General features: G+C 40.9%; 1 protein-coding gene across 1 annotated transcript in view; it reads left to right on the top strand.

Moving 5' to 3' along the window:
* hacd3 (3-hydroxyacyl-CoA dehydratase 3) overlaps window positions 1–19862 on the top strand; it is a 73116-nt gene extending 53254 nt beyond the window's left edge. The window contains 6 exon segments of the mRNA NM_001146452.1: window positions 1392–1502; window positions 2064–2191; window positions 5652–5764; window positions 9337–9443; window positions 13040–13171; window positions 19471–19862. Of these exon segments, the coding sequence (NP_001139924.1) occupies window positions 1392–1502; window positions 2064–2191; window positions 5652–5764; window positions 9337–9443; window positions 13040–13171; window positions 19471–19547 (668 nt within the window). The 3' untranslated portion in view covers window positions 19548–19862.

The following is a 19862-nucleotide window of genomic DNA, read 5'->3' as shown; positions in this document are numbered from 1 at the left end:
AGAGGACTGTGAGTATAAACACACTGTATTTAACCAGCTGAATGCTGTTAGAGGACTGTGAGTATAAACACACTGTATTTAACCAGCTGAAGGCTGTTAGAGAGGACTGTGAGTATAAACACACTGTATTTAACCAGTTGAAGGCTGTTAGAGAGGACTGTGAGTATAAACACACTGTATTTAACCAGTTGAAGGCTGTTAGAGGACTGTGAGTATAAACACACTGTATTTAACCAGCTGAAGGCAGTCAGACCCCTGTGAGTATAAACACACTGTATTTAACCAGCTGAAGGCTGTTAGAGGACTGTGAGTATAAACACACTGTATTTAACCAGTTGAAGGCTGTTAGAGGACTGTGAGTATAAACACACTGTATTTAACCAGCTGAAGGCTGTTAGAGAGGACTGTGAGTATAAACACACTGTATTTAACCAGTTGAAGGCTGTTAGAGGACTGTGAGTATAAACACACTGTATTTAACCAGCTGAAGGCTGTTAGAGGACTGTGAGTATAAACCCACTGTATTTAACCAGCTGAAGGCTGTTAGAGAGGACTGTGAGTATAAACACACTGTATTTAACCAGCTGAAGGCTGTTAGAGAGGACTGTGAGTATAAACACACTGTATTTAACCAGCTGAAGGCTGTTAGAGGACTGTGAGTATAAACACACTGTATTTAACCAGTTGAAGGCTGTTAGAGGACTGTGAGTATAAACACACTGTATTTAACCAGCTGAATGCTGTTAGAGGACTGTGAGTATAAACACACTGTATTTAACCAGTTGAAGGCTGTTAGAGAGGACTGTGAGTATAAACACACTGTATTTAACCAGTTGAAGGCTGTTAGAGAGGACTGTGAGTATAAACACACTGTATTTAACCAGCTGAATGCTGTTAGAGGACTGTGAGTATAAACACACTGTATTTAACCAGTTGAAGGCTGTTAGAGAGGACTGTGAGTATAAACACACTGTATTTAACCAGTTGAAGGCTGTTAGAGAGGACTGTGAGTATAAACACACTGTATTTAACCAGCTGAAGGCTGTTAGAGGACTGTGAGTATAAACACACTGTATTTAACCAGCTGAATGCTGTTAGAGAGGACTGTGAGTATAAACACACTGTATTTAACCAGTTGAAGGCTGTTAGAGGACTGTGTGTATAAACACACTGTATTTAACCAGCTGAATGCTGTTAGAGGACTGTGAGTATAAACACACTGTATTTAACCAGCTGAAGGCTGTTAGAGAGGACTGTGAGTATAAACACACTGTATTTAACCAGCTGAATGCTGTTAGAGGACTGTGAGTATAAACACACTGTATTTGTATGTGTAAGCAATCTAGGCAAAGAAATGTGACATGTGACCTATTTTATGAATTTCTTCCCAGCATTCATCACTCTGAAGAAAGTTTTTCTGTTCACCTACAACCTGGTTCAGTTCTTGGGCTTCTCCTGGATCTTCGTCAACATGACCATCCGACTCTTTATACTGGGACAAGGTGAATCACTTCAGTTAGACATGACCATTTGACTCTTTATACTGGGTCAAGGTGAATCACTTCAGTTAGACATGACCATCCGACTCTTTATACTGGGACAAGGTGAATCACTTCAGTTAGACATGACCATTTGACTCTTTATACTGGGTCAAGGTGAATCACTTCAGTTAGACATGACCATTTGACTCTTTATACTGGGACAAGGTGAATCACTTCAGTTAGACATGACCATTTGACTCTTTATACTGGGACAAGGTGAATCACTTCAGTTAGACATGACCATCCGACTCTTTATACTGGGACAATGTGAATCGCTTCAGTTAGACATGACTTCGTTTGACTCTTTATACTGGGTCAAGGTGAATCGCTTCAGTTAGACATGACTTCGTTTGACTCTTTATACTGGGTCAAGGTGAATCGCTTCAGTTAGACATGACTTCGTTTGAGCCTGGGTGCCAGTCTGGCTGAGTTTGCAATTGTTCAGAAAACGGTGTAAATCTTAAACTCTTGTCTGGCAGTGAAGGAAACGGGCGTGACATATTTTGTCTTCCCCCTTTTCAGATTCTCTCTACGACACATTCTACACCATCTCCGACGTGATGTTTTTCTGCCAAATATTAGCCAGTGTAGAAGTCCTCAATGCCATGTTTGGAGTGGTCAAGGCTGCGGTGGTTCCTGCTTTCATACAGGTATTGGTACAGGTATATACAGGTATTGTACAGGTATATACAGGTATAACACTGGTATTGGTACAGGTATATACAGGTATTGTACTGGTATTGGTACAGGTATTGTACTGGTATTGGTACAGGTATATACAGGTATTGTACTGGTATTGGTACAGGTATATACAGGTATTGTACTGGTATTGGTACAGGTATATACAGGTATTGTACTGGTATTGGTACAGGTATATACAGGTATTGGTACATGTATTGGTACAGGTATATACAGGTATTGGTACAGGTATATACAGGTATTGTACTGGTATTGGTACAGGTATATACAGGTATTGTATTGGTACAGGTATATACAGGTATTGTACTGGTATTGGTACAGGTATATACAGGTATTGTACTGGTATTGGTACAGGTATTGTACTGGTATTGGTACAGGTATATACAGGTATTGTACTGGTATTGGTACAGGTATATACAGGTATTGTACTGGTATTGGTACAGGTATATACAGGTATTGGTACAGGTATATACAGGTATAACATTGGTATTGGTACAGGTATATACAGGTATTGTACTGGTATTGGTACAGGTATATACAGGTATTGTACTGGTGTTGGTACAGGTATATACAGGTATTGGTACAGGTATATACAGGTATTGTACTGGTATTGGTACAGGTATATACAGGTATTGTACTGGTATTGGTACAGGTATATACAGGTATTGGTACAGGTATATACAGGTATTCAGGTACAGGTATATACAGGTATTGTACTGGTATTGGTACAGGTATATACAGGTATTGTACTGGTATTGGTACAGGTATATACAGGTATTGTACGGTATGTACAGGTATAGACTGGTATTGGTACAGGTATATACAGGTATTGTACTAGCAGTATTGGTACAGGTATATACAGGTATATGTACATGGTATTGGTACAGGTATATACAGGTATTGTACTGGTATTGGTACAGGTATATACAGGTATTGTACTGGTATTGGTACAGGTATATACAGGTATTGTACTGGTATTGGTACAGGTATATACAGGTATTGTACGGGTATTGGTACAGGTATATACAGGTATTGGTACAGGTATATACAGGTATTGTACTGGTATTGGTACAGGTATATACAGGTATTGTATTGGTACAGGTATATACAGGTATTGTACTGGTATTGGTACAGGTATATACAGGTATTGGTACAGGTATATACAGGTATGTACTGGTATTGGTACAGGTATATACAGGTATTGTACTGGTATTGGTACAGGTATATACAGGTATTGTACTGGTATTGGTACAGGTATATACAGGTATTGTACTGGTATTGGTACAGGTATATACATTGGTATTGGTACAGGTATATACAGGTATATACAGGTATTGGTACAGGTATATACAGGTATTGGTACAGGTATATACAGGTATTGTACTGGTATTGGTACAGGTATATACAGGTATTGTATTGGTACAGGTATATACAGGTATTGTACTGGTATTGGTACAGGTATATACAGGTATTGTACGGGTATTGGTACAGGTATATACAGGTATTGTACTGGTATTGGTACAGGTATATACAGGTATTGTACTGGTATTGGTACAGGTATATACAGGTATTGTACTGGTATTGGTACAGGTATATACAGGTATTGGTACAGGTATATACAGGTATAACATTGGTATTGGTACAGGTATATACAGGTATTGTACTGGTATTGGTACAGGTATATACAGGTATTGGTACAGGTATATACAGGTATTGGTACAGGTATATACAGGTATTGTACTGGTATTGGTACAGGTATATACAGGTATTGGTATTGGTACAGGTATATACAGGTATTGTACTGGTATTGGTACAGGTATTGTACGGGTATTGGTACAGGTATATACAGGTATTGTACTGGTATTGGTACAGGTATATACAGGTATTGTACTGGTATTGGTACAGGTATATACAGGTATTGTACTGGTATTGGTACAGGTATATACAGGTATTGGTACAGGTATATACAGGTATAACATTGGTATTGGTACAGGTATATACAGGTATTGTACTGGTATTGGTACAGGTATATACAGGTATTGATACAGGTATTGGTACAGGTATATACAGGTATTGTACTGGTATTGGTACAGGTATATACAGGTATTGTACTGGTATTGGTACAGGTATATACAGGTATTGGTACAGGTATATACAGGTATTGGTACAGGTATATACAGGTATTGTACTGGTATTGGTACAGGTATATACAGGTATTGTACTGGTATTGGTACAGGTATATACAGGTATTGGTACAGGTATATACAGGTATTGGTACAGGTATATACAGGTATATACAGGTATTGGTACAGGTATTGTACTGGTATTGGTACAGGTATATACAGGTATTGGTACAGGTATATACAGGTATTGTACTGGTATTGGTACAGGTATATACAGGTATTGTACTGGTATTTGTACAGGTATAACACTGGTATTGGTACAGGTATATACAGGTATTGTACTGGTATTGGTACAGGTATATACAGGTATTGTACTGGTATTGGTACAGGTATATACAGGTATTGTACTGGTATTGGTACAGGTATATACAGGTATTGTACTGGTATTGGTACAGGTATATACAGGTATTGTACTGGTATTGGTACAGGTATATACAGGTATTGGTACAGGTATATACAGGTATTGTACTGGTATTGGTACAGGTATATACAGGTATTGTACTGGTATTGGTACAGGTATATACAGGTATTGGTACAGGTATATACAGGTATTGGTACAGGTATATACAGGTATTGTACTGGTATTGGTACAGGTATTGTACTGGTATTGGTACAGGTAAATACAGGTATTGTACTGGTATTGGTACAGGTATATACAGGTATTGTACTGGTATTGGTACAGGTATATACAGGTATTGGTACAGGTATATACAGGTATTTGGTATTGGTACAGGTATATATCAGGTATATACAGGTATTGGTACAGGTATATACAGGTATTGGTACAGGTATATACAGGTATTGGTACAGGTATATACAGGTGATCGTGGAACACGGGTAGTTTACTGCGATCGTTCATCATACTCAACATTTTGTAATGCCGTATTCATAAAATTGTTATTAGGTGTTACCCAAAGGTTAGAATTTTTTTTTAAATAAATGATACAATTGTATTTTTGTAAAACAATATTCTATGTGTACTGTGGTGCAGACGTCTGTCTGCCTGGTGTTTGTGACTCTGTGTACTGTGGTGCAGACGTCTGTCTGCCTGGTGTTTGTGACTCTGTGTACTGTGGTGCAGACGTCTGTCTGCCTGGTGTTTGTGACTCTGTGTACTGTGGTGCAGACGTCTGTCTGCCTGGTGTTTGTGACTCTGTGTACTGTGGTGCAGACGTCTGTCTGCCTGGTGTTTGTGACTCTGTGTACTGTGGTTGTTCTTCATCTCCAGGTGGTTGGGAGGAACTTTATCCTCTTCATCATCCTCGGCAGCCTGCAGGAGATGCACAACAAACCGGTGGTCTTCTTTGTATTCTACCTCTGGAGCGCTATAGAGATCTTTAGGTGGGTATAGAGATCTTTAGGTGGCTATAGAGATCTTTAGGTGGGTATAGAGATGTTTAGGTGGGTATAGTAGAGATCTTTAGGTGGGTATAGAGATGTTTAGGTGGGTATAGAGGTGTTTAGGTGGGTATAGAGATGTTTAGGTGGGTATAGTAGAGATGTTTAGGTGGGTATAGTAGAGATGTTTAGGTGGGTATAGTAGAGATGTTTAGGTGGGTATAGTAGAGATGTTTAGGTGGGTATAGTAGAGATGTTCTAGGTGGGTATAGAGATGTTTAGGTGGTATAGAGATGTTTAGGTGGTAGTAGAGATGTTTAGGTGGGTATAGAGATGTTTAGGTGGGTATAGAGGATGTTTAGGTGGGTATAGTAGAGATGTTTAGGTGGGTATAGTAGAGATGTTTAGGTGGGTATAGTAGAGATGTTTAGGTGGGTATAGAGATGTTTAGGTGGGTATAGTAGAGATGTTTAGGTGGGTATAGTAGAGATGTTTAGGTGGGTATAGAGAGTGTTTAGGTGGGTATAGTAGAGATCTTTAGGTGGGTATAGAGATGTTTAGGTGGGTATAGTAGAGATGTTTAGGTGGGTATAGAGATGTTTAGGTGGGTATAGTAGAGATGTTTAGGTGGGTATAGAGATGTTTAGGTGGGTATAGTAGAGATGTTTAGGTGGGTATAGAGATGTTTAGGTGGGTATAGTAGAGATGTTTAGGTGGGTATAGTAGAGATGTTTAGGTGGGTATAGTAGAGATGTTTAGGTGGGTATAGAGATGTTTAGGTGGGTATAGTAGAGATGTTTAGGTGGGTATAGAGATGTTTAGGTGGGTATAGGTGAGGGGGAGAGTCTTTAGGTGGGTATAGTAGAGATGTTTAGGTGGGTATAGAGATGTTTAGGTGGGTATAGAGATGTTTAGGTGGGTATAGTAGAGATGTTTAGGTGGGTATAGTAGAGATGTTTAGGTGGGTATAGTAGAGATGTTTAGGTGGGTATAGAGGTGTTTAGGTGGGTATAGAGAGTGTTTAGGTGGGTATAGTAGAGATGTTTAGGTGGGTATAGAGATGTTTAGGTGGGTATAGGTGAGGGGAGAGTGTTTAGGTGGGTATAGAGAGTGTTTAGGTGGGTATAGTAGAGATGTTTAGGTGGGGTGAGGTGGGAGTAGAGATGTTTAGGTGGGTATAGTAGAGATGTTTAGGTGGGTATAGAGATGTTTAGGTGGGTATAGAGATGTTTAGGTGGGTATAGTAGAGATGTTTAGGTGGGTATAGAGATGTTTAGGTGGGTATAGAGATGTTTAGGTGGGTATAGAGATGTTTAGGTGGGTATAGTAGAGATGTTTAGGTGGGTATAGAGGATGTTTAGGTGGGTATAGAGATGTTTAGGTGGGTATAGTAGAGATGTTTAGGTGGTATAGAGATGTTTAGGTGGGTATAGAGATGTTTAGGTGGTATAGAGATGTTTAGGTGGGTATAGTAGAGATGTTTAGGTGGGTATAGTAGAGATGTTTAGGTGGGTATAGAGATGTTTAGGTGGGTATAGTAGAGATGTTTAGGTGGGTATAGTAGAGATGTTTAGGTGGGTATAGAGGTGTTTAGGTGGGTATAGAGATGTTTAGGTGGGTATAGTAGAGATGTTTAGGTGGGTATAGAGGTGTTTAGGTGGGTATAGAGATGTTTAGGTGGGTATAGTAGAGATGTTTAGGTGGGTATAGTAGAGATGTTTAGGTGGGTATAGAGATGTTTAGGTGGGTATAGAGATGTTTAGGTGGGTATAGTAGAGATGTTTAGGTGGGTATAGTAGAGATGTTTAGGTGGGTATAGAGATGTTTAGGTGGTATAGAGATGTTTAGGTGGGTATAGAGATGTTTAGGTGGGTATAGTAGAGATGTTTAGGTGGGTATAGAGATGTTTAGGTGGGTATAGAGATGTTTAGGTGGGTATAGAGATGTTTAGGTGGGTATAGTAGAGATATTTAGGTGGGTATAGAGATGTTTAGGTGGGTATAGAGATGTTTAGGTGGGTATAGAGATCTTTAGGTGGGTATAGTAGAGATGTTTAGGTGGGTATAGTAGAGATGTTTAGGTGGGTATAGAGATGTTTAGGTGGGTATAGAGATGTTTAGGTGGGTATAGTAGAGATGTTTAGGTGGGTATAGTAGAGATGTTTAGGTGGGTATAGAGATGTTTAGGTGGGTATAGTAGAGATGTTTAGGTGGTATAGAGATGTTTAGGTGGGTATAGTAGAGATGTTTAGGTGGGTATAGTAGAGATGTTTAGGTGGGTATAGAGATGTTTAGGTGGTATAGAGATGTTTAGGTGGGTATAGAGAGTGTTTAGGTGGGTATAGTAGAGATGTTTAGGTGGGTATAGTAGAGATGTTTAGGTGGTATAGAGATGTTTAGGTGGGTATAGTAGAGATGTTTAGGTGGGTATAGAGATGTTTAGGTGGGTATAGAGATGTTTAGGTGGGTATAGTAGAGATGTTTAGGTGGGTATAGAGATGTTTAGGTGGGTATAGTAGAGATGTTTAGGTGGGTATAGAGGTGTTTAGGTGGGTATAGTAGAGATGTTTAGGTGGGTATAGAGATGTTTAGGTGGGTATAGTAGAGATGTTTAGGTGGGTATAGAGATGTTTAGGTGGGTATAGTAGAGATGTTTAGGTGGGTATAGTAGAGATGTTTAGGTGGGTATAGAGATGTTTAGGTGGGTATAGAGATGTTTAGGTGGGTATAGAGATGTTTAGGTGGTATAGAGATGTTTAGGTGGGTATAGAGATGTTTAGGTGGGTATAGTAGAGATGTTTAGGTGGGTATATAGAGATGTTTAGGTGGGTATAGAGATGTTTAGGTGGGTATAGAGATGTTTAGGTGGGTATAGAGATGTTTAGGTGGGTATAGTAGAGATGTTTAGGTGGGTATAGAGATGTTTAGGTGGGTATAGAGATGTTTAGGTGGGTATAGAGATGTTTAGGTGGGTATAGAGATGTTCAGGTGGTATAGAGATGTTTAGGTGGTATAGAGATGTTTAGGTGGGTATAGTAGAGATGTTTAGGTGGGTATAGTAGAGATGTTTAGGTGGGTATAGTAGAGATGTTTAGGTGGGTATAGAGATGTTTAGGTGGGTATAGAGATGTTTAGGTGGGTATAGAGATGTTTAGGTGGGTATAGAGATGTTTAGGTGGGTATAGTAGAGATGTTTAGGTGGGTATAGTAGAGATGTTTAGGTGGGTATAGAGATGTTTAGGTGGGTATAGTAGAGATGTTTAGGTGGGTATAGTAGAGATGTTTAGGTGGGTATAGTAGAGATGTTTAGGTGGGTATAGAGATGTTTAGGTGGTATTATAAGCCTACTGTACATAAAGGGGTCGTTCATGCTGTCTGTGTATGTGTGTGTTGTATGGATGTGGAAGCAAAATGGCCGATCATCAAGAAGCTTCCTGCTGTAAGATAGCGTTATCTGTCCCGTTTCCTCTGTAGACGTCAGCCTCTTTTATACCACAACACTGACATACATCTATATGCGCGTCGCTCATGGATGCCATTTTATTTCCATTTTATTTTATTTCCTCCCCACCCCAGGTATCCATTCTACATGCTGGGTTGTATCGACACAGAGTGGAAGACAATCACCTGGCTGAGGTATACCATCTGGATACCCCTGTACCCTCTGGGGGTGCTGGCTGAAGGTGAGTTAGTTTACAGGGACACACCGTCGGGATAGACAGGGAGACACCGTCGGGATAGACAGGGAGACACCGTCGGGATAGACAGGGAGACACCGTCTGGATAGACAGGGAGACACCGTCGGGATAGACAGGGAGACACCGTCGGGATAGACAGGGAGACACCGTCTGGATAGACAGGGAGACACCGTCGGGATAGACAGGGAGACACCGTCGGGATAGACAGGGAGACACCGTCTGGATAGACAGGGAGACACCGTCGGGATAGACAGGGAGACACCGTCGGGATAGACAGGGACACACCGTCTGGATAGACAGGGAGACACCGTCGGGATAGACAGGGACACACCGTCGGGATAGACAGGGACACACCGTCGGGATAGACAGGGACACACCGTCTGGATAGACAGGGACACACCGTCGGGATAGACAGGGACACACCGTCTGGATAGACAGGGGGACACCGTCTGGATAGACAGGGAGACACCGTCTGGATAGACAGGGAGACACCGTCGGGATAGACAGGGAGACACCGTCTGGATAGACAGGGAGACACCGTCGGGATAGACAGGGAGACACCGTCGGGATAGACAGGGAGACACCGTCTGGATAGACAGGGAGACACCGTCGGGATAGACAGGGAGACACCGTCGGGATAGACAGGGACACACCGTCTGGATAGACAGGGACACCGTCTGGATAGACAGGGAGACACCATCGGGATAGACAGGGAGACACCGTCTGGATAGACAGGGAGACACCGTCGGGATAGACAGGGAGACACCGTCTGGATAGACAGGGAGACACCGTCGGGATAGACAGGGAGACACCGTCTGGATAGACAGGGAGACACCGTCGGGATAGACAGAGAGACACCGTCGGGATAGACAGGGAGACACCGTCTGGATAGACAGGGAGACACCGTCTGGATAGACAGGGAGACACCGTCTGGATAGACAGGGACACACCGTCTGGATAGACAGGGACACACCGTCGGGATAGACAGGGAGACACCGTCGGGATAGACAGGGACACCGTCGGGATAGACAGGGAGACACCGTCGGGATAGACAGGGACACACCGTCTGGATAGACAGGGGGACACCGTCTGGATAGACAGGGAGACACCATCGGGATAGACAGGGAGACACCGTCTGGATAGACAGGGACACACCGTCGGGATAGACAGGGAGACACCGTCGGGATAGACAGGGAGACACCGTCTGGATAGACAGGGACACACCGTCGGGATAGACAGGGAGACACCGTCGGGATAGACAGGGACACACCGTCGGGATAGACAGGGACACACCGTCGGGATAGACAGGGACACACCGTCGGGATAGACAGGGAGACACCGTCTGGATAGACAGGGACACACCGTCGGGATAGACAGGGAGACACCGTCTGGATAGACAGGGACACACCGTCTGGATAGACAGGGACACACTGTCGGGATAGACAGGGACACACCGTCGGGATAGACAGGGACACACCGTCGGGATAGACAGGGACACACCGTCGGGATAGACAGGGACACCGTCTGGATAGTCCTGTACCCTCTGGGGCTGCTGGCTGAAGGTGAGTTAGTTTACAGGTGTATGTAGTATTACTAAGAGGAGAGGCTGATGGGAAGTGGGAAGCCTGAAGAATGGACAGAATACCTGGGTAACACTTTACTCACCAGTTCTCTCTCCCCCCATCTACCTCTCCAGTGGTCCAGTCCATTTACTCACCAGTTCTCTCTCCCCCCCTCTACCTCTCCAGTGGTCCAGTCCATTTACTCACCAGTTCTCTCTCTCTCTCCCCCCTCTACCTCTCCAGTGGTCCAGTCCATTTACTCACCAGTTCTCTCTCCCCCCCCTCTACCTCTCCAGTGGTCCAGTCCATTTACTCACCAGTTCTCTCTCTCCCCCCTCTACCTCTCCAGTGGTCCAGTCCATTTACTCACCAGTTCTCTCTCTCTCCCCCCCTCTACCTCTCCAGTGGTCCAGTCCATTTACTCACCAGTTCTCTCTCTCCCCCCCATCTACCTCTCCAGTGGTCCAGTCCATTTACTCACCAGTTCTCTCTCCCCCCCTCTACCTCTCCAGTGGTCCAGTCCATTTACTCACCAGTTCTCTCTCTCTCCCCCCCTCTACCTCTCCAGTGGTCCAGTCCATTTACTCACCAGTTCTCTCTCTCCCCCCCATCTACCTCTCCAGTGGTCCAGTCCATTTACTCACCAGTTCTCTCTCTCTCTCCCCCCCTCTACCTCTCCAGTGGTCCAGTCCATTTACTCACCAGTTCTCTCTCCCCCCCCCCTACCTCTCCAGTGGTCCAGTCCATTTACTCACCAGTTCTCTCTCTCTCCCCCCCTCTACCTCTCCAGTGGTCCAGTCCATTTACTCACCAGTTCTCTCTCTCTCCCCCCCTCTACCTCTCCAGTGGTCCAGTCCATTTACTCACCAGTTCTCTCTCTCCCCCCCATCTACCTCTCCAGTGGTCCAGTCCATTTACTCACCAGTTCTCTCTCTCTCTCCCCCCCTCTACCTCTCCAGTGGTCCAGTCCATTTACTCACCAGTTCTCTCTCCCCCCCCCCTACCTCTCCAGTGGTCCAGTCCATTTACTCACCAGTTCTCTCTCTCTCCCCCCCTCTACCTCTCCAGTGGTCCAGTCCATTTACTCACCAGTTCTCTCTCTCTCCCCCCCCTCTACTTCTCCAGTGGTCCAGTCCATTTACTCACCAGTTCTCTCTCTCCCCCCCCTCTACCTCTCCAGTGGTCCAGTCCATTTACTCACCAGTTCTCTCTCTCTCCCCCCATCTACCTCTCCAGTGGTCCAGTCCATTTACTCACCAGTTCTCCCTCTCCCCCCCCCTCTACCTCTCCAGTGGTCCAGTCCATTTACTCACCAGTTCTCTCTCTCCCCCTCTACCTCTCCAGTGGTCCAGTCCATTTACTCACCAGTTCTGTCTCTCTCCCCCCATCTACCTCTCCAGTGGTCCAGTCCATTTACTCACCAGTTCTCTCTCTCTCCCCCCATCTACCTCTCCAGTGGTCCAGTCCATTTACTCACCAGTTCTGTCTCTCTCCCCCCCTCTACCTCTCCAGTGGTCCAGTCCATTTACTCACCAGTTCTGTCTCTCTCCCCCCCTCTACCTCTCCAGTGGTCCAGTCCATTTACTCACCAGTTCTCTCTCTCTCCCCCCCCTCTACTTCTCCAGTGGTCCAGTCCATTTACTCACCAGTTCTCTCTCTCCCCCCCCTCTACCTCTCCAGTGGTCCAGTCCATTTACTCACCAGTTCTCTCTCTCCCCCCATCTACCTCTCCAGTGGTCCAGTCCATTTACTCACCAGTTCTCTCTCTCCCCCTCTACCTCTCCAGTGGTCCAGTCCATTTACTCACCAGTTCTGTCTCTCTCTCCCCCTCTACCTCTCCAGTGGTCCAGTCCATTTACTCACCAGTTCTCTCTCTCTCCCCCCCTCTACCTCTCCAGCGGTTGCAGTGGTCCAGTCCATTTACTCACCAGTTCTGTCTCTCTCTCCCCCTCTACCTCTCCAGTGGTCCAGTCCATTTACTCACCAGTTCTCTCTCTCTCCCCCCCTCTACCTCTCCAGCGGTTGCAGTGGTCCAGTCCATCTCGGTGTTTGACCAGAGCAGACTGTTCAGTATTCCTCTACCTGAAGCCCTGGGCTCCTCTGTCAGCTTCTCCTGTGTCCTCTATCTCTATCTCCCTCTCATGGTCATCGGTGAGTTGGCAATTATAGTCATGAAAAATGGATCCTAATGTTTTGGAACAAATCTACATATTTCTCTTCTACGGTCCACCTTTACAGTTATGGGGTAATTATTATTTGTGACAACATTGAGGCGTCCATCTTTAAATATGAGGGTGTGGCCTATGAGGCGTCCATCTTTAAATATGAGGGTGTGGCCTATGAGGCGTCCATCTTTAAATATGAGGGTGTGGCCTATGAGGTGTCCATCTTTAAATATGAGGGTGTGGCCTATGAGGTGTCCATCTTTAAATATGAGGGTGTGGCCTATGAGGAGTCCATCTTTATATATGAGGGTGTGGCCTATGAGGCGTCCATCTTTAAATATGAGGGTGTGGCCTATGAGGCGTCCATCTTTATATATGAGGGTGTGGCCTATGAGGCGTCCATCTTTAAATATGAGGGTGTGGCCTATGAGGCGTCCATCTTTATATATGAGGGTGTGGCCTATGAGGCGTCCATCTTTTTGAGGGTGTGGCCTATGAGGCGTCCATCTTTATATATGAGGGTGTGGCCTATGAGGCGTCCATCTTTATGAGGTCATATATATAAAGATGGACGCCTCATATATATAAAGATGGACGCCTCATATATATATAAAGATGGACGCCTCATATATATAAAGATGGACGCCTCATATATATAAAGATGGACCCCTCATATATATAAAGATGGACGCCTCATATATATAAAGATGGACGCCTCATATATATAAAGATGGACGCCTCATATATATAAAGATGGACGCCTCATATATATAAAGATGGACGCCTCATATATAAAGATGGACGCCTCATATATATAAAGATGGACGCCTCATATATATAAAGATGGACGCCTCATATATATATAAAGATGGACGCCTCATATATATATAAAGATGGACCCCTCATATATATAAAGATGGACGCCTCATATATAAAAAGATGGACCCCTCATATATATAAAGATGGACCCCTCATATATATAAAGATGGACGCCTCATATATATAAAGATGGACGCCTCATATATATATAAAGATGGACGCCTCATATATATATAAAGATGGACGCCTCATATATATAAAGATGGACGCCTCATATATATATATAAAGATGGACCCCTCATATATATAAAGATGGACGCCTCATATATATATAAAGATGGACGCCTCATATATATAAAGATGGACGCCACATATATAAAGATGGACGCCTCATATATATAAAGATGGACGCCTCATATATATAAAGATGGACGCCTCATATATATAAAGATGGACCCCTCATATATATAAAGATGGACGCCTCATATATATATAAAGATGGATGCCTCATATATATAAAGATGGACCCCTCATATATATAAAGATGGACGCCTCATATATATAAAGATGGACGCCTCATATATATAAAGATGGACGCCTCATATATATATATATAAAGATGGACGCCTCATATATATATAAAGATGGACGCCTCATATATATAAAGATGGACGCCTCATATATATAAAGATGGACGCCTCATATATATAAAGATGGACCCCTCATATATATATATATAAAGATGGACGCCTCATATATATAAAGATGGACGCCTCATATATATAAAGATGGACGCCTCATATATATAAAGATGGACGCCTCATATATATATATAAAGATGGACGCCTCATATATATAAAGATGGACCCCTCATATATATATATAAAGATGGACGCCTCATATATATAAAGATGGACGCCTCATATATATAAAGATGGACGCCTCATATATATAAAGATGGACCCCTCATATATATAAAGATGGACACCTCATATATATAAAGATGGACCCCTCATATATATAAAGATGGACCCCTCATATATATAAAGATGGACGCCTCATATATATATATATAAAGATGGACGCCTCATATATATAAAGATGGACGCCTCATATATATAAAGATGGACCCCTCATATATATAAAGATGGACCCCTCATATATATAAAGATGGACGCCTCATATATATATATATAAAGATGGACGCCTCATATATATAAAGATGGACGCCTCATATATATAAAGATGGACGCCTCATATATATAAAGATGGACGCCTCATATATATAAAGATGGACGCCTCATATATATAAAGATGGACCCCTCATATATATAAAGATGGACGCCCCATATATATAAAGATGGACCCCTCATATATATATATATATAAAGATGGACCCCTCATATATATAAAGATGGACGCCTCATATATATATAAAGATGGACCCCTCATATATATATATATATATATAAAGATGGACGCCTCATATATATAAAGATGAACCCCTCATATATATAAAGATGGACCCCTCATATATATAAAGATGGACGCCTCATATATATATATAAAGATGGACGCCTCATATATATATATAAAGATGGACGCCTCATATATATAAAGATGGACGCCTCATATATATAAAGATGGACCCCTCATATATATAAAGATGGACGCCTCATATATATAAAGATGGACCCCTCATATATATATATATATAAAGATGGACGCCTCATATATATAAAGATGGACGCCTCATATATATAAAGATGGACGCCTCATATATATAAAGATGGACGCCTCATATATATAAAGATGGACGCCTCATATATATATAAAGATGGACGCCTCATATATATAAAGATGGACGCCTCATATATATAAAGATGGACGCCTCATATATATAAAGATGGACGCCTCATATATATAAAGATGGACGCCTCATATATATATAAAGATGGACGCCTCATATATATATATAAAGATGGACGCCTCATATATATAAAGATGGACCCCTCATATATATATAAAGATGGACGCCTCATATATATAAAGATGGACGCCTCATATATATATAAAGATGGACGCCTCATATATATAAAGATGGACCCCTCATATATATATATATAAAGATGGACGCCTCATATATATATAAAGATGGACGCCTCATATATATAAAGATGGACGCCTCATATATATAAAGATGGACGCCTCATATATATAAAGATGGACGCCTCATATATATAAAGATGGACCCCTCATATATATAAAGATGGACGCCACATATATAAAGATGGACGCCTCATATATATAAAGATGGACCCCTCATATATATATATATATAAAGATGGGCCCCTCATATATATAAAGATGGACGCCTCATATATATATAAAGATGGATGCCTCATATATATAAAGATGGACCCCTCATATATATAAAGATGGACGCCTCATATATATAAAGATGGACGCCTCATATATATAAAGATGGACGCCTCATATATATATATAAAAGATGGACGCCTCATATAAAGATGGACGCCTCATATATATATAAAGATGGACGCCTCATATATATAAAGATGGACGCCTCATATATATATATATATAAAGATGGACGCCTCATATATATATATAAAGATGGACGCCTCATATATATAAAGATGGACGCCTCATATATATATATATAAAGATGGACGCCTCATATATATAAAGATGGACGCCTCATATATATAAAGATGGACCCCTCATATATATATATAAAGATGGACGCCTCATATATATAAAGATGGACGCCTCATATATATAAAGATGGACGCCTCATATATATAAAGATGGACGCCTCATATATATAAAGATGGACGCCTCATATATATAAAGATGGACCCCTCATATATATATATAAAGATGGACGCCTCATATATATAAAGATGGACCCCTCATATATATAAAGATGGACGCCTCATATATATAAAGATGGACCCCTCATATATATAAAGATGGACGCCTCATATATATAAAGATGGACCCCTCATATATATAAAGATGGACCCCTCATATATATAAAGATGGACGCCTCATATATATATATATAAAGATGGACGCCTCATATATATAAAGATGGACGCCTCATATATATAAAGATGGACCCCTCATATATATAAAGATGGACCCCTCATATATATAAAGATGGACGCCTCATATATATATATATAAAGATGGACGCCTCATATATATAAAGATGGACGCCTCATATATATAAAGATGGACGCCTCATATATATAAAGATGGACGCCTCATATATATAAAGATGGACCCCTCATATATATAAAGATGGACGCCTCATATATATAAAGATGGACCCCTCATATATATATATAAAGATGGACGCCTCATATATATAAAGATGGACGCCTCATATATATATAAAGATGGACCCCTCATATATATAAAGATGGACCCCTCATATATATAAAGATGAACCCCTCATATATATAAAGATGGACCCCTCATATATATAAAGATGGACGCCTCATATATATATATAAAGATGGACGCCTCATATATATATATAAAGATGGACGCCTCATATATATAAAGCTGGACGCCTCATATATATAAAGATGGACGCCTCATATATATAAAGATGGACCCCTCATATATATATATATATAAAGATGGACGCCTCATATATATAAAGATGGACGCCTCATATATATAAAGATGGACGCCTCATATATATAAAGATGGACGCCTCATATATATAAAGATGGACCCCTCATATATATAAAGATGGACGCCATATATATAAAGATGGACGCCTCATATATATAAAGATGGACGCCTCATATATATAAAGATGGACCCCTCATATAAATGTAAATATATATAAAAATGGACGCCTCATATATATATAAAGATGGACGCCTCATATATATAAAGATGGACGCCTCATATATATAAAGATGGACGCCTCATATATATAAAGATGGACGCCTCATATATATAAAGATGGACGCCTCATATATATAAAGATGGACCCCTCATATATATAAAGATGGACGCCTCATATATATAAAGATGGACGCCTCATATATATATAAAGATGGACGCCTCATATATATATAAAGATGGACGCCTCATATATATAAAGATGGACGCCTCATATATATATATAAAGATGGACGCCTCATATATATAAAGATGGACGCCTCATATATATAAAGATGGACGCCTCATATATATATATAAAGATGGACGCCTCATATATATATAAAGATGGACGCCTCATATATATAAAGATGGACGCCTCATATATATATATAAAGATGGACGCCTCATATATATAAAGATGGACGCCTCATATATATAAAGATGGACGCCTCATATATATAAAGATGGACGCCTCATATATATAAAGATGGACGCCTCATATATATATATAAAGATGGACGCCTCATATATATAAAGCTGGACGCCTCATATATATAAAGATGGACGCCTCATATATATAAAGATGGACCCCTCATATATATATATATATAAAGATGGACGCCTCATATATATAAAGATGGACGCCTCATATATATAAAGATGGACGCCTCATATATATAAAGATGGACGCCTCATATATATAAAGATGGACGCCTCATATATATAAAGATGGACCCTCATATATATAAAGATGGACGCCTCATATATATAAAGATGGACGCCTCATATATATAAAGATGGACGCCTCATATATATAAAGATGGACGCCTCATATAAATGTAAATATATATAAAGATGGACGCCTCATATATATATAAAGATGGACGCCTCATATATATAAAGATGGACGCCTCATATATATAAAGATGGACGCCTCATATATATAAAGATGGACGCCTCATATATATATATATATATATATATAAAGATGGACGCCTCATATATATAAAGATGGACGCCTCATATATATATAAAGATGGACGCCTCATATATATATAAAGATGGACGCCTCATATATATAAAGATGGACGCCTCATATATATATATATAAAGATGGACGCCTCATATATATAAAGATGGACGCCTCATATATATAAAGATGGACGCCTCATATATATAAAGATGGACGCCTCGTATATATATATATATATATATATTATATATATATATAGATGGACGCCTCATATATATAAAGATGGACGCCTCATATATATAAAGATGGACGCCTCATATATATATATAAAGATGGACGCCTCATATATATATATAAAGATGGACGCCTCATATATATAAAGATGGACGCCTCATATATATAAAGATGGACGCCTCATATATATAAAGATGGACCCCTCATATATATAAAGATGGACGCCTCATATATATAAAGATGGACGCCTCATATATATAAAGATGGACGCCTCATATTTAAAGTGTTTATTAACTTGTGACCTAACAATATTGTGTGTTGTGTTGCAGGGCTTCTCATCAATTTCCGCCACCTGTACAAGCAGAGGAGGAAGAAGTTCCGGACCAGGAAGAGGAAATCTAACTGACGTCATTTTTTGATCTTCCAACATCTTTTCTCAAAATACACCTCCTGTCTGTTCCCATCATCTCATCTAGGGTGACTAAATATTCCAGTAACTTTCTCAACATTTCCAGAAGTCCCAGTTAGGAAAAAAACCTTGGAAGTTTTGCAACCCTCGTCTTGTATTTTCAGTTTGTAGTTGATAATAACAGTATGATATCTTCCGGGTGTTTCTGAAAGTCATCCTGCTAACAAACTTCCTCAGGAAAAGTCACATAAAGATGTTTTTTTTTTTGTCATGTCAATTAATATACTGAATAAAAATGAACAGTTTCACTTC

The sequence above is a fragment of the Salmo salar genome, chromosome 23 (genome assembly GCF_965601325.2).
Source record: "Salmo salar chromosome 23, fSalSal1, whole genome shotgun sequence".
Taxonomy (NCBI): Eukaryota; Metazoa; Chordata; class Actinopteri; order Salmoniformes; family Salmonidae; genus Salmo; species Salmo salar.
Note: the sequence above shows the minus strand (reverse complement) of the source record. Positions and strands in the feature narration are given on the sequence as shown.